This window comes from Colletotrichum chrysophilum, assembly GCF_026319265.1.
Source record: "Colletotrichum chrysophilum strain AFK26 chromosome Unknown scaffold_160, whole genome shotgun sequence".
In the NCBI taxonomy this organism is placed as follows: domain Eukaryota; kingdom Fungi; phylum Ascomycota; class Sordariomycetes; order Glomerellales; family Glomerellaceae; genus Colletotrichum; species Colletotrichum chrysophilum.
The window spans coordinates 1-18,865 of record NW_026517447.1 but is presented as its reverse complement, the minus strand read 5'-3'; the positions used below and the strand labels follow the sequence as shown (position 1 = coordinate 18,865).

At 51.6% G+C, this 18,865-nt stretch overlaps 6 protein-coding genes across 6 annotated transcripts; 2 read left to right on the top strand and 4 right to left on the bottom strand.

The window, feature by feature from the left end:
• Positions 1-379: 379 nt before the first annotated feature.
• On the bottom strand, positions 380-1,545 carry COL26b_012022 (uncharacterized protein; the record flags this gene model as incomplete). The annotated part of the gene is made up of 3 exons (XM_053184675.1): positions 380-932; positions 985-1,481; positions 1,540-1,545. 3 exons carry the CDS (start codon positions 1,543-1,545, stop codon positions 380-382), a joined length of 1,056 nt encoding a protein of 351 aa, XP_053031359.1.
• An 892-nt stretch (positions 1,546-2,437) lies between these two features.
• COL26b_012021 (uncharacterized protein) lies at positions 2,438-3,096 on the bottom strand (the record flags this gene model as incomplete). The annotated part of the gene is made up of 3 exons (XM_053184674.1): positions 2,438-2,470; positions 2,532-2,869; positions 2,988-3,096. The coding sequence occupies 3 exons, from the start codon at positions 3,094-3,096 to the stop codon at positions 2,438-2,440; spliced, it is 480 nt and encodes a 159-aa protein (XP_053031358.1).
• A 2,801-nt stretch (positions 3,097-5,897) lies between these two features.
• Positions 5,898-7,602, top strand: COL26b_012020 (uncharacterized protein; the record flags this gene model as incomplete). Its single annotated transcript, XM_053184673.1, has 2 exons — positions 5,898-6,141; positions 6,203-7,602. The coding sequence occupies 2 exons, from the start codon at positions 5,898-5,900 to the stop codon at positions 7,600-7,602; spliced, it is 1,644 nt and encodes a 547-aa protein (XP_053031357.1).
• An 837-nt stretch (positions 7,603-8,439) lies between these two features.
• COL26b_012019 (uncharacterized protein) lies at positions 8,440-9,885 on the top strand (the record flags this gene model as incomplete). The annotated part of the gene is made up of 1 exon (XM_053184672.1): positions 8,440-9,885. One exon carries the CDS (start codon positions 8,440-8,442, stop codon positions 9,883-9,885), a length of 1,446 nt encoding a protein of 481 aa, XP_053031356.1.
• Positions 9,886-12,316: 2,431 nt separating this feature from the next.
• Positions 12,317-13,814, bottom strand: COL26b_012018 (uncharacterized protein; the record flags this gene model as incomplete). Its single annotated transcript, XM_053184671.1, has 2 exons — positions 12,317-13,201; positions 13,260-13,814. The coding sequence occupies 2 exons, from the start codon at positions 13,812-13,814 to the stop codon at positions 12,317-12,319; spliced, it is 1,440 nt and encodes a 479-aa protein (XP_053031355.1).
• Positions 13,815-15,881: 2,067 nt separating this feature from the next.
• On the bottom strand, positions 15,882-16,664 carry COL26b_012017 (uncharacterized protein; the record flags this gene model as incomplete). The annotated part of the gene is made up of 1 exon (XM_053184670.1): positions 15,882-16,664. One exon carries the CDS (start codon positions 16,662-16,664, stop codon positions 15,882-15,884), a length of 783 nt encoding a protein of 260 aa, XP_053031354.1.
• Between the last annotated feature and the right edge of the window lie 2,201 nt (positions 16,665-18,865).

Genomic DNA, 18,865 nt, shown 5'->3' with positions numbered 1-18,865 from the left:
TACAACAGGCTATTCATCATTTTTGTCAGCCGACTGTTAAGGTCAGGCGCTGCTTCCCCTCAGGTGCCAGACGCCAAGCGTGATTCCGCCTTGCTGATCAACAAATGCACTAATTCGTCTTGTCTTGTGCTCACCGAGCCGCGCGGCCGTCATTAGCCGGGGCGTATGGCATCGCCTACCGCGCTCACGTTCTGCGACCGTTGCGTTGAATGGCTCCCGCGCTCAAGATTCAATCACCCGTAAGCTAGGACCGGGACGCCCGTGTTCCACTGACTGGTGTTTGAAGAGGACACGGCATCGCTCAGCCTGGCCACTTTATTCCATACGTAAACTACTAGCATGCCCTGCTCCGTGGGCACCTCCCAATGGCACCCGAGCCTCATTTCCTGAGGATTTCCACCGGGAACTTATTGGCCAGCTCTTGGTACCCAGGTACATTAGGGTGCAAATGATCGCCTCCATCAAACTGCGCCTTCAGATGGTCACCGTCCCCGATGAACGAAGCAAAGTCCACGACATGGTCAAACGTCCCGTTCTCCAGAATCCACTCGTTGACCCTTTGCCGCGTCTGCTCCCGCGCCGGGTTCGAGTACGACTGCCCGCTACCCGCAAACGGCGTGATCGTCGCACCGATGGTCACGAGGCCCGCCTTCTTACAGTCGGCGACAATCTGCTTGTACGCGCTGATTAGGCTGTCGCCGAGCCGCTGCTGGGTCGCAGAGTCCGTCGCGCTGGGTCCGATGTCGTTTACGCCTTCAAAGATGAAGACGTACTTCACCCCTTGCTGGGAGAGGGCGTCGCGGTTGTAGCGCGTGAGGAGCGGAGGTCCCAGACCGCCTTGGAGCACCGCGTTGCCGCCTGCTGCTTGGTTTGCGACGGCGATGTTGGCTAGGCCCTCCTTTTGCAGGCGCGCAAGGACGAGGTCGGGCCATCTGGGCTGGTGTCAGTCACGCACTCATATTCCAATGGGGAGATGTAAGTTACCGGTTGTTCCTGTCGTCATCGCTCCCTCGTCCGTCAGAGATGCTATCTCCGAGGATGATCATTGCCGAAGTGTTCTTCGGCGCCCATGCTTCCACTGCGCTGGCGAAGTACCAGTGCTTCGTACTCGCGCCCGTCACCGAAGACGCATTCACCTGGTTCCCGCTCTGCATCCACGACGTCGTGCGGCTGCCCGGATGTCCTGTGATCTTGCTCCCGGACTGGCCCTGCTGGGTGTACAAGCTCAGAGCGATGTTAGTCTGCGCCGCAACAGTGAAGTCGATGGGGTCTGAGTAGACCACTGCTCCCTGCTTAATCGTCACCGACGGCGAGCCGGAGAAGGTAAGACCTTTGAGAGTCTTGGTGTCGATGCCGGGAACCCCCGCAGCGCCATCTAGAGGCACGGCCAGCGATGCTGCTGTGATGGGGAGATCTGAGCCTCCAAAGGTATTGGACAGCTGGACGCGCAGCCGCGATGCACCGATGGAGGTGTGAAAGGTCTGGCGGAGAGTTGCATCGCGAAATTGTGCGCTTCCCCCATTCTGATCTCGTCAGTACATCCATTTTGTGACTTCGGAGGCGATGATATGCTTCTCACAAATGGCGAAGGCGGCAGGTTGCCTGGTTCAACCTCCTGCGTCATGGACGTCCATGTCACAACCCAGTGGTTATCATCCTGCCGTTCTCGCAAACCCTCGCCCGTCGGGACGGCGAGAGCAGACGCCGCCCACACGATGGCCAGCAAGATAGACCTCATGATTGCATACGTGCACGTAACTGAGTCTCTCGTCTCAACTCCCGCAAAGCCAAGAGCGGGAGCATCGTAGCCTTTTTATGATGAAACGGAACAAAGTCGTCCGAACGGTTTGTCCGCTTGGGCCATACCCTTTCACCCGCGCTGCGGTTTTAGCCAAATGGAAACCCCTGATCCCATATTACCTATCTAGCCTGCTGAGCCGCGAGCGGGATTAATCGTGTTTGAGGTAGAGATGTCCAATAGGAGTGCGCGAGTACGAGATACCCGGCATCTCGGGATATTGGGTCCGGCGGGGACGTGTGCCAGGAGGGGTGGGATCCCCGGCTTTTTGGACGACAAGGTTCGGCTTAGAGGGTCATGGTCTGGAGAAGCTTGAATATCCATGCGCTGGTCCCTTCATTTCATCTGATCTACATGTGTCTTTCTTTCTCAGCTAAGGATTGCAGACACAAATAAAGGGAGACTTATTTGGAAGTACGAGGAAACCGAGAAGCGTTTCAATCAATGCAGTACTATTCAAGGTATGATTTCTAGTAATACCAAATGACATGCGTTTGCAGCCGTACTTGTAGTTGTGAAAGCCCTACTGCTCGGTACTCAAACAGCATGGCAGCGGGAGAGGACGTGAGAAAGTAGCTGGTCCTTCTCCCGAGAAGGAAATGAACAACGACCAGACCACCCGCGAGGTCATGTCAGAGTTTAGCAGGCGAACTCGCACTGGAACTGCCTCGACTATACCCAAACGTTAGCACACCTCCCATGTCATTTCGGCCCTTCAGAGTCCACGACTTACATCAGTTCGGCAGTGGCTGCCCCCCTTGTTCCAGTCATCAGCCGTCACACCTCTACACTTGGCGAACCCCGACGTCGACTCCGTCGTCCAGGTCAAGAGGCCATATTTGAACTCAACGTCGTCCTTGTCAAGGCGACCGGTGATTTTCAGAATGTACTGCATGCCTGCCTCCTTCAGCTCGAGGGGTTTTGAGGGGTTGATCGATAGGCCTGGAGCCGATAGTTGGGGCGTCTCGTGCCAGAGGACTTGGTTGGGGCCTTCGAGTCTGAAGCGCGTGTAGAGGTTTCGGTCTTGCGGTTCGCAGGTTCTAATCTCCGTGATGTCGAGCTTGCAGGTATCTGTTTGGGGGTGATATATAAGTTAGGACATGGTCAGAAGCAGCACGGAGACGCCTCTTGGGATAGTGCCGGATTTATCTTAGTGATAGAGTTTGAGAAAAGAAACAAATCAACTAACTGTACGGAACGCGTCTGGCGATGTCTTCCAAGCCGGATGACAATGGGGTCGGGGAAGCGGAAACAGCAGCGCTAAGGGTTAGAACCAGGGTGGCCAGCGAGAGATACATTGCAAAGGACAGAGATGCGCGATGGATAGAACACAATCAGGAATCGAGTCATTGAGCTGTAAGTGCCTTTTAAGTATACTCGGCGGATGGAATTCACTGTATCGAACGGACTTTGAACAGGTTCATGTCACAACTTGAAAGAGCTACGACATCCCTTTGGTGTGACTTGTGTGTTTGTTGGGCTGACGAAGGTCTGAGTTGGTGCCTTGGACAGCCCCCTTGCAACGAGCATTATTACATTTACCCGGACGGTGAGCTGTGGAACAGTGCAAACTTCCCATTACAATAAAATATTTCCTATTCGAACTGATACTGCAGGCTATTCAGGTGGATAGTAATGGTATGATAAAGTAGTAATGCGTGGAGAGACGACGGGGAGGAAGACGACAATAAGGATCACAAGAAGAATAATAATCGTGTCAACATTAACCGCATACGTCCTTTCGGATATCCTCATTCGTAGCTTCTGATGGACGCATGTCTCAATGTGCGAGTGACCAGAATGACTACGAAGTACCCTCAACTTCCGGTAAAACAAACTCCTTGCTGCCCCAAAGCACCCAATACGCAATGATGTAAAGCCCGATCAGGACCAAGATGACAGAAGTGTAGTTCATCTCCGCAGCGCTGACGGGCAGATAGTAAGGGAAACAGTACACGACAAGAGCGACCGCGGTCCAAGCCAGGGTAACGAAGTTTGCAAGACAACCAAGCTTGGAAAACCAGAAGGGACCGTGGGCAAAGTTTGGCCGCCCATGACAAAGGAGCAAGACGAGGGGAACAGCATAGCTGAGGTATTGCAGTAAAATTCCGCACGAAATAAGGGAAGAAAAGGCCGTTTCGGACGCAAGGTACACGAAGCTCAGCAGCGCCGTCCAGCATGCTGACCACAAGATAGCCCAGACCGGGGTGTTGAATGGTGACGGTACCACCCTGCGGAGGTAAGACTGAAAAGGAAACCCTCTGTTTCGTGCGAAAGCCCACGCCAGCCTAGATTGCCAAGTCTGAATGCCAAACATGGCCCCTGTGGTAGAAACAAGAACAAGGGACTGGAGACCGAATGCGGCGTGTTTGTTCTGCCGGAAGATGTAATACACGACTGTCAGAAAATCTGTTTGGGTCTCCATGTCGGTGATGTTGATGTACAGTGCCAGGATAGTAAGCATGCCGGTAGTGAAGCCCACGACAATCGTCCACATCAGTGCCTTAGGGATATTTTTGCTTGGCTGAGGGATTTCCTCGGCAATGTGGACCACTGCGTCCAGACAGGAGAAGCTCCAGTTCAGGCCGTTGATACCAATGAGGAATGCAACGCCTTTGGGCCAGCCAGAAATGTTGTAGTAGTCTGTGAAGAATTGCTCCGAGGTCACTCGTTTCGTCGAACCTGCAAAAAGGCTGACCACGATAGCCAGGATCGAGAGGACCGTGAAGATGAGACACCCGCTTCCTAGCTGGGGAAGAATCCGCTCGAAACAGCTGACAGAGGCTGTCAGAATGTTGACGATGTGGTACCCTACAAATCCCATCCAAGGCTTGTATTCGAAGTCAGGCCTGGTCATCGCTACCATGGCCAGCGTGACCTGAGGTACAGTAAGACAGACTGATGCCCCTGTGCAGACCGCGCCGGCCCAGCTTGCTATTGCGGTCGCATACGACAGGAACCTTCGTGGACTTGCTGGAGACAGACGGGCCACCCAGACGTACTGCCCACCAGGATATGGAATGGCGGAAGCAAGCTCCGCTAGGCTGGTGGCTGTGCTCAATCCTACCAAGGCCATGAGAATGAAGCCGAAGAAGGATAACGGGGCGCCGCCAAATGGGATAGTCGTTCCCACAGTGAGAAGTATTCCCATGGCCGTGTTGGTGATTGAATGGGCGATTCCGATAGCGGTCCATGTCGTGAAAGGCCTGTCTATGTGGCCGTCCTCAGCAACTGGGAGGTCGATGGACTGCGACTCTCCGGTCACTTCAATACCACTCTGAGTTCGGGCTGCCTTCTCCATGTCTTTGAGGGTTGACATATTGATGTCCTGAATGTCCTTGGGAACCTGTGTGGTGAAGTTAGTGTGGATCGGCTTGCCATACCAAAGTGATATGAAAAGTGCGGAAAAGAAGTCTGAGAATGTTTGAGCCCGAGTGAACGAGAGATGGCTTGGCTTTGGCTTTAACATTGCCGCAGTATTATTGGTGTGCTACGCGTTCTCTAGGGACAAATTTAGCAACAATATCAAGCTACCATGATCACTTGTGATAACGTCAGCTATCAAATGCCATGGGCTGCCCACTGGGCTATCATATCTTACGTAGTCCTATCTTGTGCCATACTTGCCCGATCCAGACTTTTTCCGAGGTGATAAGCGCGGACATATCATCAATAGTATGTAATGTTGCAAGTTCCAGGAAAGCGAAACCGAGCTTGTGTGGGGTAGATAGAAACAGTCAGTAATGGCTGATGTTGTTCATCGAATACGCGCTTAACTCCATGCCCAAAATGGACGAAGAGCGAGAAACCCGAGGTTTTCCGGCATTCCGCTTTCCACTCATGCGTGCTAGATGCAGATCATGTTTAACGCGCGGATTTTGACATCTCGGGACGGAGGCAACATGATGAGGCCAGACGGTTTGGATGGAAGAATACAGTGATGTAACCAAGCAAGACTTGGATTCCTGTTGAAAGCTTCTTAAATCTACAAACAGGAGACATGAGTATAAGTACGCAGCGCAGCACAGCTTCATTATCAACATTCCGTACATTACACACTGCTTCTGACTCTATCATAAACAACAAACCCGCCAACAAAATGGTCATCACGAACACCCTGGGCGCGAATGAGGTCGAATACGATTTCGTGATTGTCGGTGGCGGCACGGCTGGCTGTGTTATTGCGTCTAGACTCGCAGAAGAGCTCCCTAACGAGCGAATCATTGTTATCGAAGCTGGTCCCAGCGACTGGCAGGACGAGAACATCCTGCAGCTCAAGAATCTGCTCAACCTGCTAGGTGGCGATTATGACTATAACTACACTTCGACAGAACAAGAATTTGGTGAGAATGCCCCCTTGCTAACCTCAAAACGTGGAATTGATTTCTGACTTGCGCTCCACAGGCAATAGTCACATTGTTCACTCGCGAGCGAAGGTCCTGGGCGGTTGCTCGAGCCACAACGGCGGTATCGCAATGCACCCTTGGGAGTACGATTGCAAAAAATGGGCCGAAGCAGGCGCGGAAGGCTGGTCTTTCGAGACTTTCACGCGACTTGTCAAGAAACTGCGAAACACCATCAACCGGATCCCAGACGGTCAGCGTAACCCCCTTGTCAACGACTGGATCGAGTCCGCCTCAAAGGCCCTGGGCATTCCTGTAACTGAAGACTTCAACTCGGAAGTTGTGTCATCTGCCAGAATGACCGCCGGAGCTGTTGGATACCTGCCAGTCACTTACGACCCCGACAATGGCCATAGGTCCAGCGCGAGTGTGGCATACATCCATCCGATCATCAAAGAAGACGAGAAGCGACCTAATTTGAAGATCCTGACCAATGCATGGGTTAACAAGATCAATGTCGTGAAGGATACTGCTGCTGGAGTTGATGTTACACTGCAGTCAGAGCAGCGAATCACCGTCTCCGCGAAGGGCGAGACGATCCTCTGCGCTGGAAGCATCGATACGCCCAGACTCATGCTCTTATCCGGCCTCGGGCCAAGGGAGGACCTAGAAACGGTGGGTATCCCCGTTGTGAGAGATATCCCCGGCGTTGGCAAGAACCTCATGGACCACCCGGAGACGATCATCGCCTGGGAGATGAATGAGGAGATCCCCCCGCAGACAGCGATGCATTCCGATGCCGCCGTTCTTGTCCGCCGCGAGCCGGCAAACGCTGCAGGGGACGATGGCACGTTGCCAGACATGATGATGCACATCTTCACCGTTTCTTTTGACACCAATCTGAAGCGGCTGGGTTATACTTCAGAGCAGCCCAAGACGCTGTTCAGCGTCGTCCCTAACATTCCGCGGTCTCGATCGCGAGGTAAGATTTACCTCAAGTCCGCGGATCCGAAGGAGAAGCCGGCTATCGACTTCCGATACTTCACGGACCCAGAGGGCTACGATGAGGCGTCCGTTGTGTGGGGGTTGAAGGCTGCACGGAAGATTGCGGAGGAGTCGCCATTTAAGGGGTGGATCAAGCGGGAGTTTGCGCCTGGCCCGGCTATTCAGAGCGACAAGGAACTTTCGGAATATGGTCGAAAGGCGGGAAACACGGTTTTCCATCCGTGTGGCACGACCAAGATGGGAAACATTCAAACGGATCCGTTGGCAGTAGTTGATTCGGAGCTCAGGGTCAAGAGCATTCAGATGCTCCGGATTGCAGATGCGGGAGTTTTCCCGCTTATTCCCACGATTAATCTCATGTTGACGGTTCTGGCTATGGGGGAGAGAGCGGCGGAGATGATCGTGGCGGATACCATCATGCAAACTGGAGATGTTCCTCATGATTCACGCTTGTAACTAGTTGGAGGGTAGCAGGGATCGTTTTAGGTCATTTATTTGTGGAGGAAACGACGATATTATAAAATCCATCTCATTAACGTGACTCAACCCGCGGCACAACTTCAAATGAATAACAGCTCGACAGCAGCGGTGGTATTTTATTCGATGTCAATTTGTGCCATCTTGGTGACGTCCCTGTCCCAACGCAATAGCAACCACAGGCGAACCGGCGTGCAGTGTTTTGGTGGCATATTCCTTGAGTCCATCATCGTTGCTAGAAGTACTCAGTAAACATGCAATACACATTGCCATTAGAGACGGAAGCACTTCGCCTACATTCTGAAATTGGGAACTCCGCGTCTAAGCCCCTTCGTATCTCAATTTGCAGCTGTTTTTCACAACGGTTCGGCAGCGAAAAGGGTGAATGTAACCCACACATATCTCGCGTATTGTCCCAAACGGGCAACACGCCATTATGCCACTTGATTCAATTGATAGTCTTGTGAGACACGAAGCCATGTTTATCTATCCTCTTCGATTGGATGGCCGAGAAATCCAGATTAGGCTCGTTTGCGATAACCCGACATCGACACGGGGTCCGAGGATCCTGAACGTTGATTGAGCTGAATAGCCCGTGTAGCTGAAAGCATGTCGGATATCGCATGTGATGATTGAGGCGGGTAACGGAAGATCCCATGAGATCATTGAATCTAGGGTACAAATATGCGTGCAAGGAGTTACCTCACGAATTGAAGTTGAAGTACCTCTGCCCGATAACCTCTTTGCATCTCTCCTGCTACATATTTTGCGTGCTCCACTGTAACAAGACCCCTAAGGAGTCAACTTTAACTCATCATGCCGAAACAACAAGTCGACGCGCTTATCATCGGGGCCGGATTGGGCGGCATTCATAGCCTCTATCATCTGCGCGCCATTGGCCTCTCCAACCTCAAGCTCATCGATCTTGCCAGCGATGTTGGCGGCACCTGGCATTTCAACACCTATCCTGGGGCCATGTCGGATACGGAAAGCTATTTGTATCGCTTCCCATGGGATAAGGAAGACTTGATGACGTACCCTTGGCCGAACCACTACGTTACCCAGCCGGAGATCCTAGCGTACCTCCGCCACGTGGTCTTGAAGCATGACCTCCGCAGATATATGCAATTCAATACCGAGATGCGTTCTGCCACCTTCGATGAGACCAAGAATGTCTGGCTGGTGGAAGTCAGCACCGGCGAGACGTTCGAAGCTCGCTACCTTGTTACCGCCTTGGGACTCTTATCCCGTCCAAATTTTCCCGACATCCCTGGAACCGACACATTCAAAGGCACTACAGTGCATTCCCATGATTGGGATGCCGATGCAGAATACAGAAACAAACGTGTTGCAGTCGTTGGGACTGGATCAACGGGAACTCAGATCGTAACCGCTGTTGCGCCCCAAGCTGCATCCCTCACCGTATTCCAGCGCACGCCTCAGTATTCTGTGCCTGCGGGAAATAAGCCTGTAAGTCCCGAGTACCGCCAACGCATCAACCAGAATTACGACGACATCTGGGCGCAGACACGAGAGTCTAGCACCGCTTTCGGGTTCCAGGAGTCGACAGTACCTTGTTTGTCCGTAAGCCCTGAAGATCGCGAGAGGGTCTTTGAGAAGCTCTGGCAGCAAGGAAACGGCTTCCGATTCATGTTTGGCGGTTTCGGTGACATCACCACAAATGTCGAGGCAAACGAGGAAGCGTGTCGCTTCGTACGGAAGAAGATTGCGGAAATTGTCAAGGATCCCGTCAAGGCTCGGAAGCTGACGCCTACGAACCGGTACGCTCGACGGCCGCTTTGTGACTCTGGATACTACGAACAATTCAATCGTGAGAATGTGGACGTGGTCGATCTGAGAGAAACGGAGATTGTGGCTCTCACGCCAAAGGGTATTCGTACATCTGACGATGTCGAACATGAGGTGGATTTGATCGTCTTCGCGACCGGTTTCGATGCTATCGATGGTAGCTACACCAGGCTTCTTATACGTGGCCGTAACGGTCGGACCATGAAGGATCATTGGGTTGGCGGTGCTCACAGCTACATGAGCGTTTGCTGTTCTCACTTCCCGAACATGTTCATGATCAATGGCCCACAAGGACCGTTCTGCAACATTCCATCCGCCGTAGAAGCGTCTGGTGAACTGATGCTTGGTGTGATCAAGCGTGCTGAGGAGGCTAGAAAGGCCAATGGTAATAGTGGCTCTGTGGCCATAGAGGTGAAAGAGGAGGCAGAAGATGAGTGGGGGTTCAAGTGTTAAGAAGTCTCAGAGGGGAGCTTATTCAAAGAGACCAATTCTTGGATCTTCGGTGCGAACATCCCAGGAAAGCCTGTCGCATCTAGATTTTGGTTTGGCGGACTCAAATCATATCGGGAGCAAGTGGCAAAGTCCTTCAGCGACAATCTGTCAGATTTCAGGATCATTTGATTGATACAGAGCTAGCCTTTCAGTCGAATGAAGCATCCCACGTATCGCAGCATGTCCCGCCCGTTGAGGTACTATCCTAAGGTGAACTTGTGGAGACAATTCTTTTGCAAGAGAAGTGCCACCCATGACATCTTTATTCCGGCGGCGCGAAGTGTCCACAGCTCCTCCAGTAACTCGATGGCCCTCAAGTTAGCTGGTATGCGATTTAACGAGTAGATAGCCTTGAAACGTTGTTTTACTTCGTTTCGTAACTCCACCTTCTCCATGCCTAACTCCGACCCTGCTGTCATCAGCGGGATGGACTGAAGGTTCAGATAAGGATTAGTGATGGGCATTTGTCCCAGACTGTGCACGATGTCGGAGGCATAACGGGAAATGGTGTGCTCAGTTTCGTCGGTGCAATCCGCCGCCTGGTCCACGTGGCTGCAAGCGCTGATGACTCGACGGTGACAAATGCGGTAAAGCATTATGCGCGCGTGTTTCCTAAAAGCATCCGCCATACTATATAGCATCGGGCTGTCTTGCCGTGGAGTCCAACTGATCATTTGCTCTTCCAAGGTGGCCTCTAAAACGAGATCTCGACCTTGACTGTCGATAACGCCTCGACAGTAACGACCCAAGGTCCCGATCAGATAGAACAGTTCGATCGCGTAGCCGGCAATGCAATGATATGTGTCTCCGAGCGATTGGATTGCGTTGAATATTTGCGGTGTATTCAAGGGCTGCTGCTCCTGAGGGTCCAAGGGGAACGAACATGCCATATCCCAGTAGATGAAAGCGCCAAACACGAACTGGGATAGTTCGTCTTTCAAGCCGTCTGAAGCTAGCAGTATCTCAATCATAGCACGACCGCCTGCTAAATGTTCCTTTCCCATGCAGTTCTCGATCCATGGGGAAGAAATGCCGAGTGTGTAGACTGTCAGGAAGGCGGAAACTGGAGGCCTTCGAGAGCTATGAAGTTCTTGTTGGAAGAGACTAAGCGCGGCTTGTCGTTCCAGGAGACTCTCTTCCATACTCTGGGACCGGTAGTAGTTCTCGTGAGCCGCGCTCAGGCTTTGGATGGCGTGCAGAAGAGATGGCGTCTCATTGAGATATTTCAAGATTGGAAGACCCATGGGATTCATCTCCGGGTCCAACACCATGATATGACAAGCCTGTTCGAACCAGTATTGAAGTTGCCTGGAGTGATTGTTACTGTAGATTGTTGACCTGCAATGGCTCGCAGTCATTTCGCCTGCCCTTGAACTGCTTGGTGTGACGAGCCAAGGAAGCTCCATAGTCCATGTCTTCTTCCTGGTCGGCATCAAACATACCGCGCCTCGGTTCTGACATCGCCGGCAGACAGGATAGGTCTCGTCACATTTGACATGTCGTGGTTTGCATTCTTGGCACCCGAATCGACTTTTCGGTTGCCCTTTCCCATTGCAGGTCTTCGCAACCCCTGAAGAGAAACGAGGTGGTTTCTGGTCCCGGCGGTCAAGGGAGAAATCCAAGCGAATCTTCGGATGCGAAATTTGGGTAAATCTTATGCGAGAGTAGTTGGCGCTCGTCTCAGTCGATATGTGAGATGATTCGGGCGAGAATCATCTGTGAACGACTACAAGCGCGAGTTAAACCAAGTGAAATGTGACGGTTAGCTCCGCTGGGTATTTCAGTGGGATAAAAGGGGTTTGCAGATTATCCCCTTTTACCCGCGACAAAGACCGAGTGACCTGCTTGATATGATGATACTCAAAATGGCGGGGTTTTTCCCATCTTCAAGACCCCATACAACGTCAAGATCGCATCGACATCACTGTAGCGGACCAATCGAAGACGCAACTGGATGTCCATATCTGATAAACACCAAGATGACAGTCGCATGGGAGTGGATTCGATTGCATGGTATCCTGACCTAGCATTCTGCAGATAACGCACCTCGGCAAATGACCAAAAGCGGCAAGATTGAGACCATCCTCCTCCCGGCTTATGGCTTGTCAATATTGGACTGATACTATGGCTGCACACCCAAAACAAGGTTCATTTGCTGTATTAGAACGACATCAATTATGTAACTTTTGAATGCCCGTTGCAGTTCTTGGGGCGTTCTATACAATTTCCACTCGGCTCCTGCGATGGTCTGCTTCCACTTGACCCTAGTCCTTCACAACTTGAAACTATGCGAGCACACCTGACCGCCACCAACGATGCTTCGCAGTCCTCGACTGAGATTCTGAGACTAGACTAGCAATATGACCTATGATCCTAACGATGCTTGTAACTTTTAGAGCAATGCCTTGAGATGCATTTGGGAACCCTTCACCTTCTCCAGCTTCTCTTGCAATCGTCCCATCCTCTCGGAACTCATGACATATTCACCGGGAAACCAATCCCGCACATCCTCGCCTAAGAACATCTTCACCACAGCTCGTCCACAAAGCCACGCGTTGACCATGCCATATCCTCCGTAACCAGCACAAATCCACTCCGCGGAGTTTCTATCGCCCGCAGTACGGTCCAGAGCTGCCTGAGGAAGCATTCCTACTAGCGGTACGCCGTCCAGTGTATTAGCCATTATACCGGTCCACGAAGCACGCATCTTTGGCGGATCCCCCGTATTCTCCTGGCCAAACACAACACCAAGAACGCCTGCGAGATGGGCCTTCGCGGTAATGATCTCCTCTGCGTCCGAGCCCATACCAAGAGGTTGCATCAAGGCCTCTTCCCCTCCGACATCGCCGCCGCCCACGAATAACTCTCCAGATCGGGCATTTTGGGTGAGGTAATCGAAACCATGGGGAAAATAAAAGCTCCAAGAATAGGCTCCGTCCTTCTGATGAAATTGGCTGCCGGGAGTCTGGACCGTCATCTCCCCTCTACGCGGAACAATGATACCACGAAGACCAGGTATCAAGTGACTAGCGTGGCCTTCGGTACAGTGAAAGATATGCCGCGCGCGGACTATGCCGCGAGGGGTGCTGATGGCGTACGGGTGATCCGCGTTCGCTTCGACTCTTCGGATATTCATGGCCGGAGTGTTGGATTCGATGGTCAGGCTGATGCTATGGCTCGTCAAGAGAGACGCCCAGATGCTCGTGATAAGCCGGTAAGGCCATGCAGCTCCAGCTCGGCCGACGAGAGCTCCTTTTGCGTTGGGGATTTTAAACGTCTACCGAGAATTTAGCAGTGTTATTACTGGAATGAAAAATTGACAACAGAAATCTCACCTCTATGGCTTCCTTCTGTTCTGCGATTCTCCATCGCCCTTGAAGATCCGGAAATGCTGCTTCAAAGTTGGCCAGCTTCTGCTTGAGATCTGCCAACTGCTCATCTTCGAACACAGCCGCACAAGTTCCGACTTCCCTGACCTCAGACTTTTCGAAGTCCTCGAGCCCAAGCTCTTTTGCTGCTGCCAGAATTCCATCAAGTTGAGCGAGCTCAAACCGAACAATCTTCGCCGCGGCTTCCTTGCCGAACTTCTGGTAATACTTGTCGTAGTCCAAGACTGCTACGCAGTTAATTCGCCCACCATTGCGACCCGTTGCGCCAGAACAAACCTCGCGGGCTTCGAGAACCGTCAAAGTAAGACCTCTCTGAGATTGAAGTAGTTCGCGCGCGACGCTACAGGCGGTGATGCCGGACCCGATGATAACGACATCTCGGTTTGTGGGGAGCGAGGTGGATTGTATGCCGCTGAGGCCGCTGTGAAGCGGCTGTTGCCAGTATGAAGCCGTGGGTTGACGGGCCGGGAGTCCGGGGTCTTGCAAGACACGATTCGACATCGCGCAGTGAATCTTTTCTGAACAGGTTACAAAGCGTCAAAAGCACTCGCGATCATGTCCAAAACAGAAGTTACGAAAAACTACTGGATATGAGTAGATAAGAACCGATCGCCCCAAAGTGCGACCCCGCAGCCCGCTGATAAGACGGCTCCGTGGACCGGATGCACGGTTTGGCGCTGCTGTCATAAGCGAAGATCTAGATGCCTAAAACAGAATGCACGCGAGGTACACTGCTTGGAGAACATTTCATCACAGTCTTCGTGATACTATATTCAAGTAAGCTAGTAACGAATGATGTGATTGTTCGTTCACATGGGCCCATAACAGCAGTTTGGGTTGAATACATGTATGCACGCCCGCTAAAGTTCCCAATGGCCATGTTTTCCGTGCTCCGTCGCTAAACTTTAGTTAGGACACGGTTCGTCCCCATCGGTTCAGCGTGGATACGAGGTTGATGTTGATAACGAACCTGTGTGATAATGACAAGTGCGCATCGCTGGAGCCACAGCTTTGAGTACATGTACAAGACCTCGTACAGATAAACATACTAAGTAAACATTTCTATTGACCGACCTGACTACAGGAAGCTCGTCGCCACCCAAATGGCTACCAAAAACGATGTCCAGAGATGTTATTTCTTTGCGTCGTACACAATCGGCGACAATGTCAGATGGTCTTCAAGTAGCAGGCGCGTGGTCATCGATGGAGTTCCGGAGGGTTACGAGGCCTTGCTTTGTTAGCGGTTTGTCGGGTGGGGGATTAGCATGAAAAGCTCACTTAGCAATTGAAATCTCCGGGGTTCTTGCAACAGTCTCCGCTCTTAGCATAGCCAGCGCAGCATGTAGCTACTTTAATGTTACTGCACTTATCGATGTTGATAGGGGCAGGCGTAGCCAGTGCGAACATCGATGCGAACGAAGCCACCACGACGAAGGTAGAAAGGAGCTGCATTTTGAGTTGATTTCTAGGGAGTTTGCTTAGATGAAAAGGAATCTTGAATAGTGAAAAGTAGGTGCGGAGGACAAATTCTGATGAGCAGCCTGGTCATTTATTTATGCAGTTGGCACTGGTGCAAAGAAGACTTTTCTTGTTAAACAGGGTCAGCTCGAGCAGCATGCATACGAGGATCTAAGCGATGCTTGCGTAGCCAGTAAATCAGCGAGACAAACTAACCGACAGTGTGGACTTAGGCGCGTTGGCGGCTCATATTTGCTAAGCCCGCTGAAATAGAGGGCTGATCCCTCCACAGTCAAGGTTCCCAGAAGCTTCAATCACCCGATTTATCTACTTCTAGAAAGAAGTAAAATAAGATACGGAAAAGACTTTCCAAACTACCATCAAATTTCCGTGAAAGACATGGTTACGCCTCTTAAGGTATCTCCTACGGCCGCGCAAATGTTGGCTTCAGGATAAGTACAGGCAGTCGCATTAGAGTCAACACAATTGACGGAGTGAGCTTCAGCGTAGTGCCGCAGTTATCCCCTTACCATCTGTGGCACTACCAGCGACCAATCCTTCCTGTCACCTAGATATGGATCACAGAAAATAATACTTCAGACGTCGCGCAGCTATGGGAGTTCTGATCACGAAATATACAGACAAATAACTGATAGCATCTAGCTGAAGACGGCAGTGTTCTGCCCAATGGAACTTTCTACCTAAAACAAGCCGACTAAGCTTTTCAAAGAGGCCGTTTTGAATTTGTTCTCGGAAATCTAAGACGAGCTAAGTGGGTATTACTTTTAGCCGCAGGCTTATTATATTAACCATGGGAGTGAGTAAAAGCCCCTGAGCTGGTATTGTAGGGACTAAAAGCCCACGAGATGCTCCCTGCCCGACCGCTGACTCGCTGAACTCGCGCCTGTAAGCCATGATATATGGCGGTCGGATTGAGCGAGATGTACCCAATATAGCGCAGTTACTTTGCCCTAGCATCGCCATCCCTTCACAACTGGATACTTGCTGTCTTGCGTCTCATACTTAAACTCCCACATTGCTGCTGCACCAAAGAACGTGAATGATTTCCCTGCACTAAACTCCAACATGTATTCTCTGTGTGAGTTCACGCTAGACCAGAAACTCGAATGCCCACGCAGTTTTCCAATTTTCCTCCGTCTGGTAAATCGCTATGGTGATCTCGTCGTTCGTGTAAGAGTGGGTGGCAATGCCGCGGTCCGTAGGAGCATCCAACTCGGCTTCGGGGATCTCGTAGGTAAACCCCCAAGTCTGGATCTTCAGTTCCCCGGCCGGGGGCAGGCCCACAGCACTGAGGTTCTTAAAAGTCAGGGCCCAGGTGCCCGTCTTGACCCGCACCCCAGCAAGGGCACGTACTTTGTCATTCCCGACCGTGGCGTAAACATCGAATATTCGGTCTTCAGAACCAGTTGTACCGGCTCGATAACCGGTCATTTTAAGGTTGTAGTACTTCAGTGCCTGCCAGTCACCGTTTGTGTGGTACGGGAGGTTCTCATTGTCTCGCCATATGAGACTGGCCAGGAAATCACGTAGATGAGAACCATCTGGACCTCCACGCCAATTGGAGCGCAGACCCGAAGTATCGTATCTTTCAAATCGGGACAGGTGCCACACTGTTGTCGCTGGGTTGAGTTCATCGGCAAGGTTGAGGTACTCGTTGATGTTGATGGGTTTCTCTGGAGCACCGGCGGCAGATCGCATGTTGCTGAAAGTGACCAAGCTGTTCTGAAGGTCATTGGCGGGGTTATCAAGTGCCTCAATGTGGTGCCAGGTGTATAAGTCCGGCACGGAGTCGTTCGCAGCGACATAAGATAGGAAGTTAGACCACCATGTGTTTTCTTCTGTGGGTGGCAGTGAAAGAGAGGGACCAATCATTTGGACTCCTCCGAGACGGGCATCCGACCTTTCCGTGTGAGCTATTAACCAATGACTTGAAAGATCTGTGCTAACATACCGAAATCTGTTTGTAGTCCGACCGAACAAGTGAAGCCACTGCGCTTGAGGTCTCTTCCAGAAGCCCCATTCAGGCTCATTCCAGATGTCGATGTACAATCCCGGCAGCATATCGTTGTCAACGATCCTGCTAATAATAGTGTCCAGAAAGCGGTCAAAGTCGGTCCAGTCGCCGTTGTCACCGGCCACTCCATAGACTCGTCGGTAAAGTCAGTGCCCCAGAGGTCATGAAGCAGAAGCTGAAACTTTCCGTTGTACTTGCGGACAGTTCTGTAGTTGCTGAGCGTCGATTCCCATCTCTTTTCCATCTCAGCATCGCCCCAGGACCAGCCACGGTTGGGCTCAGTCATTTGACCACCACCAGCCCGGAACCAGTGAAGGCCAATGTCCGTATAAAAATGATCAGGAATTTGATTGGGGACATCGGATATTCCATAGATAATACCGCTTGCGAGATGCTGCGGTGAGCCCCTGTTGATGGCAAGGTCAACGGTGGCAACTGCATCTGCTGACCATCTTCGTTCAACGGCTGCACAGTTGACGAGGCCCACCAGTGTAACCACCAGAGAGAAAAGTCTAGACATGGCAATGACTTCCAAGAAGAGATGCTGGTAAACGTAAGCGGATCGTTTGGCAAGCCACCTGTTGTGGCAATGCTAGTCTCGAAAATGTTGCGGTTGCGTGCAGCATTAATATGCTAATATAGTCATGGCCTGGCCAAGACATCATGAGAAAGACAGATTTTCAAAAGGTCGGCTGACTCTCGATAGCCTCCCGGGCCGTAGTCAAACGCACCAATACCAATGTGGCGGTTGTTGCATTCGATGACAACGGCCGGCCGCCCACCCCCACCGGAGCAATGTCGATCAGCCGTCCGGGGTAACCGGCCCCCGGAAGAGCAATATCGGATCGGGTCCCGGTGATGACGCCACAATTATCAGCGAATAGGCTTGCAACCTTCTTGATCATTCCAACACCGATCGATGAGTTTCTGATGAAGCCTGCGTATGCCGAGAACTTGTCCACCGGATAGGGCCTGTCAGATCGCGCGTACTATGCGTTATTGATAGCATCTCCACCGGACCTTTTCTTCACGTCGACTACTACTACCGTAGCAGTCACCGTAACATCCCCGATATTGTCAGCTACAGGAATCACGAGAGTATTTGAATAGGCAATAGACAAATCCAAACTTTCATTCACGTATAAATCATAAAGTCGATACCCTGAATATGGAGGTCCGTATCGAATGGCACAAGCACTATTTTCCTTCATAGTCTCACAATGTGGCTGCACTTGGTTCTCGGTCTCTTTTGCTTTTGGGTCTTCGCTCAGACAAATTACACCAATCCCATTATCTGGCAGGATCTCCCAGATATTGACCTCATTCGGATTGGCGATGCTTATTACTACTCGGCCTCGACCTTTCAGTACTCTCCCGGAGCAGTCATTCTTCGGTCATACGATCTAGTGAATTGGGAATATCTCTCTCACTCCGTTCCAAACCTCGACTTTCAAACTACTGAGGCCTTCAATCTGGAATCCGGCTCACGTTACAACCAAGGCATCTTTGCATCATTTTTCAACTATCGAAAGAGCACAGACACTTTCTACTGGGGTGGCTGTATTGTGGGCGACGGCAATACCTACGTCTACACAGCTCCTACAGTTGAAGGACCATGGACTCAGAGCTCTACCATCAACCAGTGTCTTTACGATGCTGGTACGCTGATCGATGATGACGACAACATGTATGTGGCGCACGGCCATACGAACATTTCTGTGGCTCAACGGAGCGACGATGGTCTCCAAGTCGTCCGGGATGAAGTTGTCTTCGAATCAACCGAGGAACTGGGATACATCGAAGGAGCTCGATTCTACAAGCGGAACGGAGCTTGGTACCTATGGATCGTCAAACCAGTCCCAAGCCAGATCGTCCTCAAGTCTACAGTTGGACCGTTTGGGCCTTACGAGTGGAGATGGGTTCTCCAAAGCAACGGAAATCCCGTTCCTGGCGCCGGCAACCCCCATCAAGGCGCCATTGTGAGCACGCCTGACGGTGCTTGGCACTACATTGCCCATCTCGAAGCATATCCCGGCGGGCGTATTCCAGTTCTTGCTCC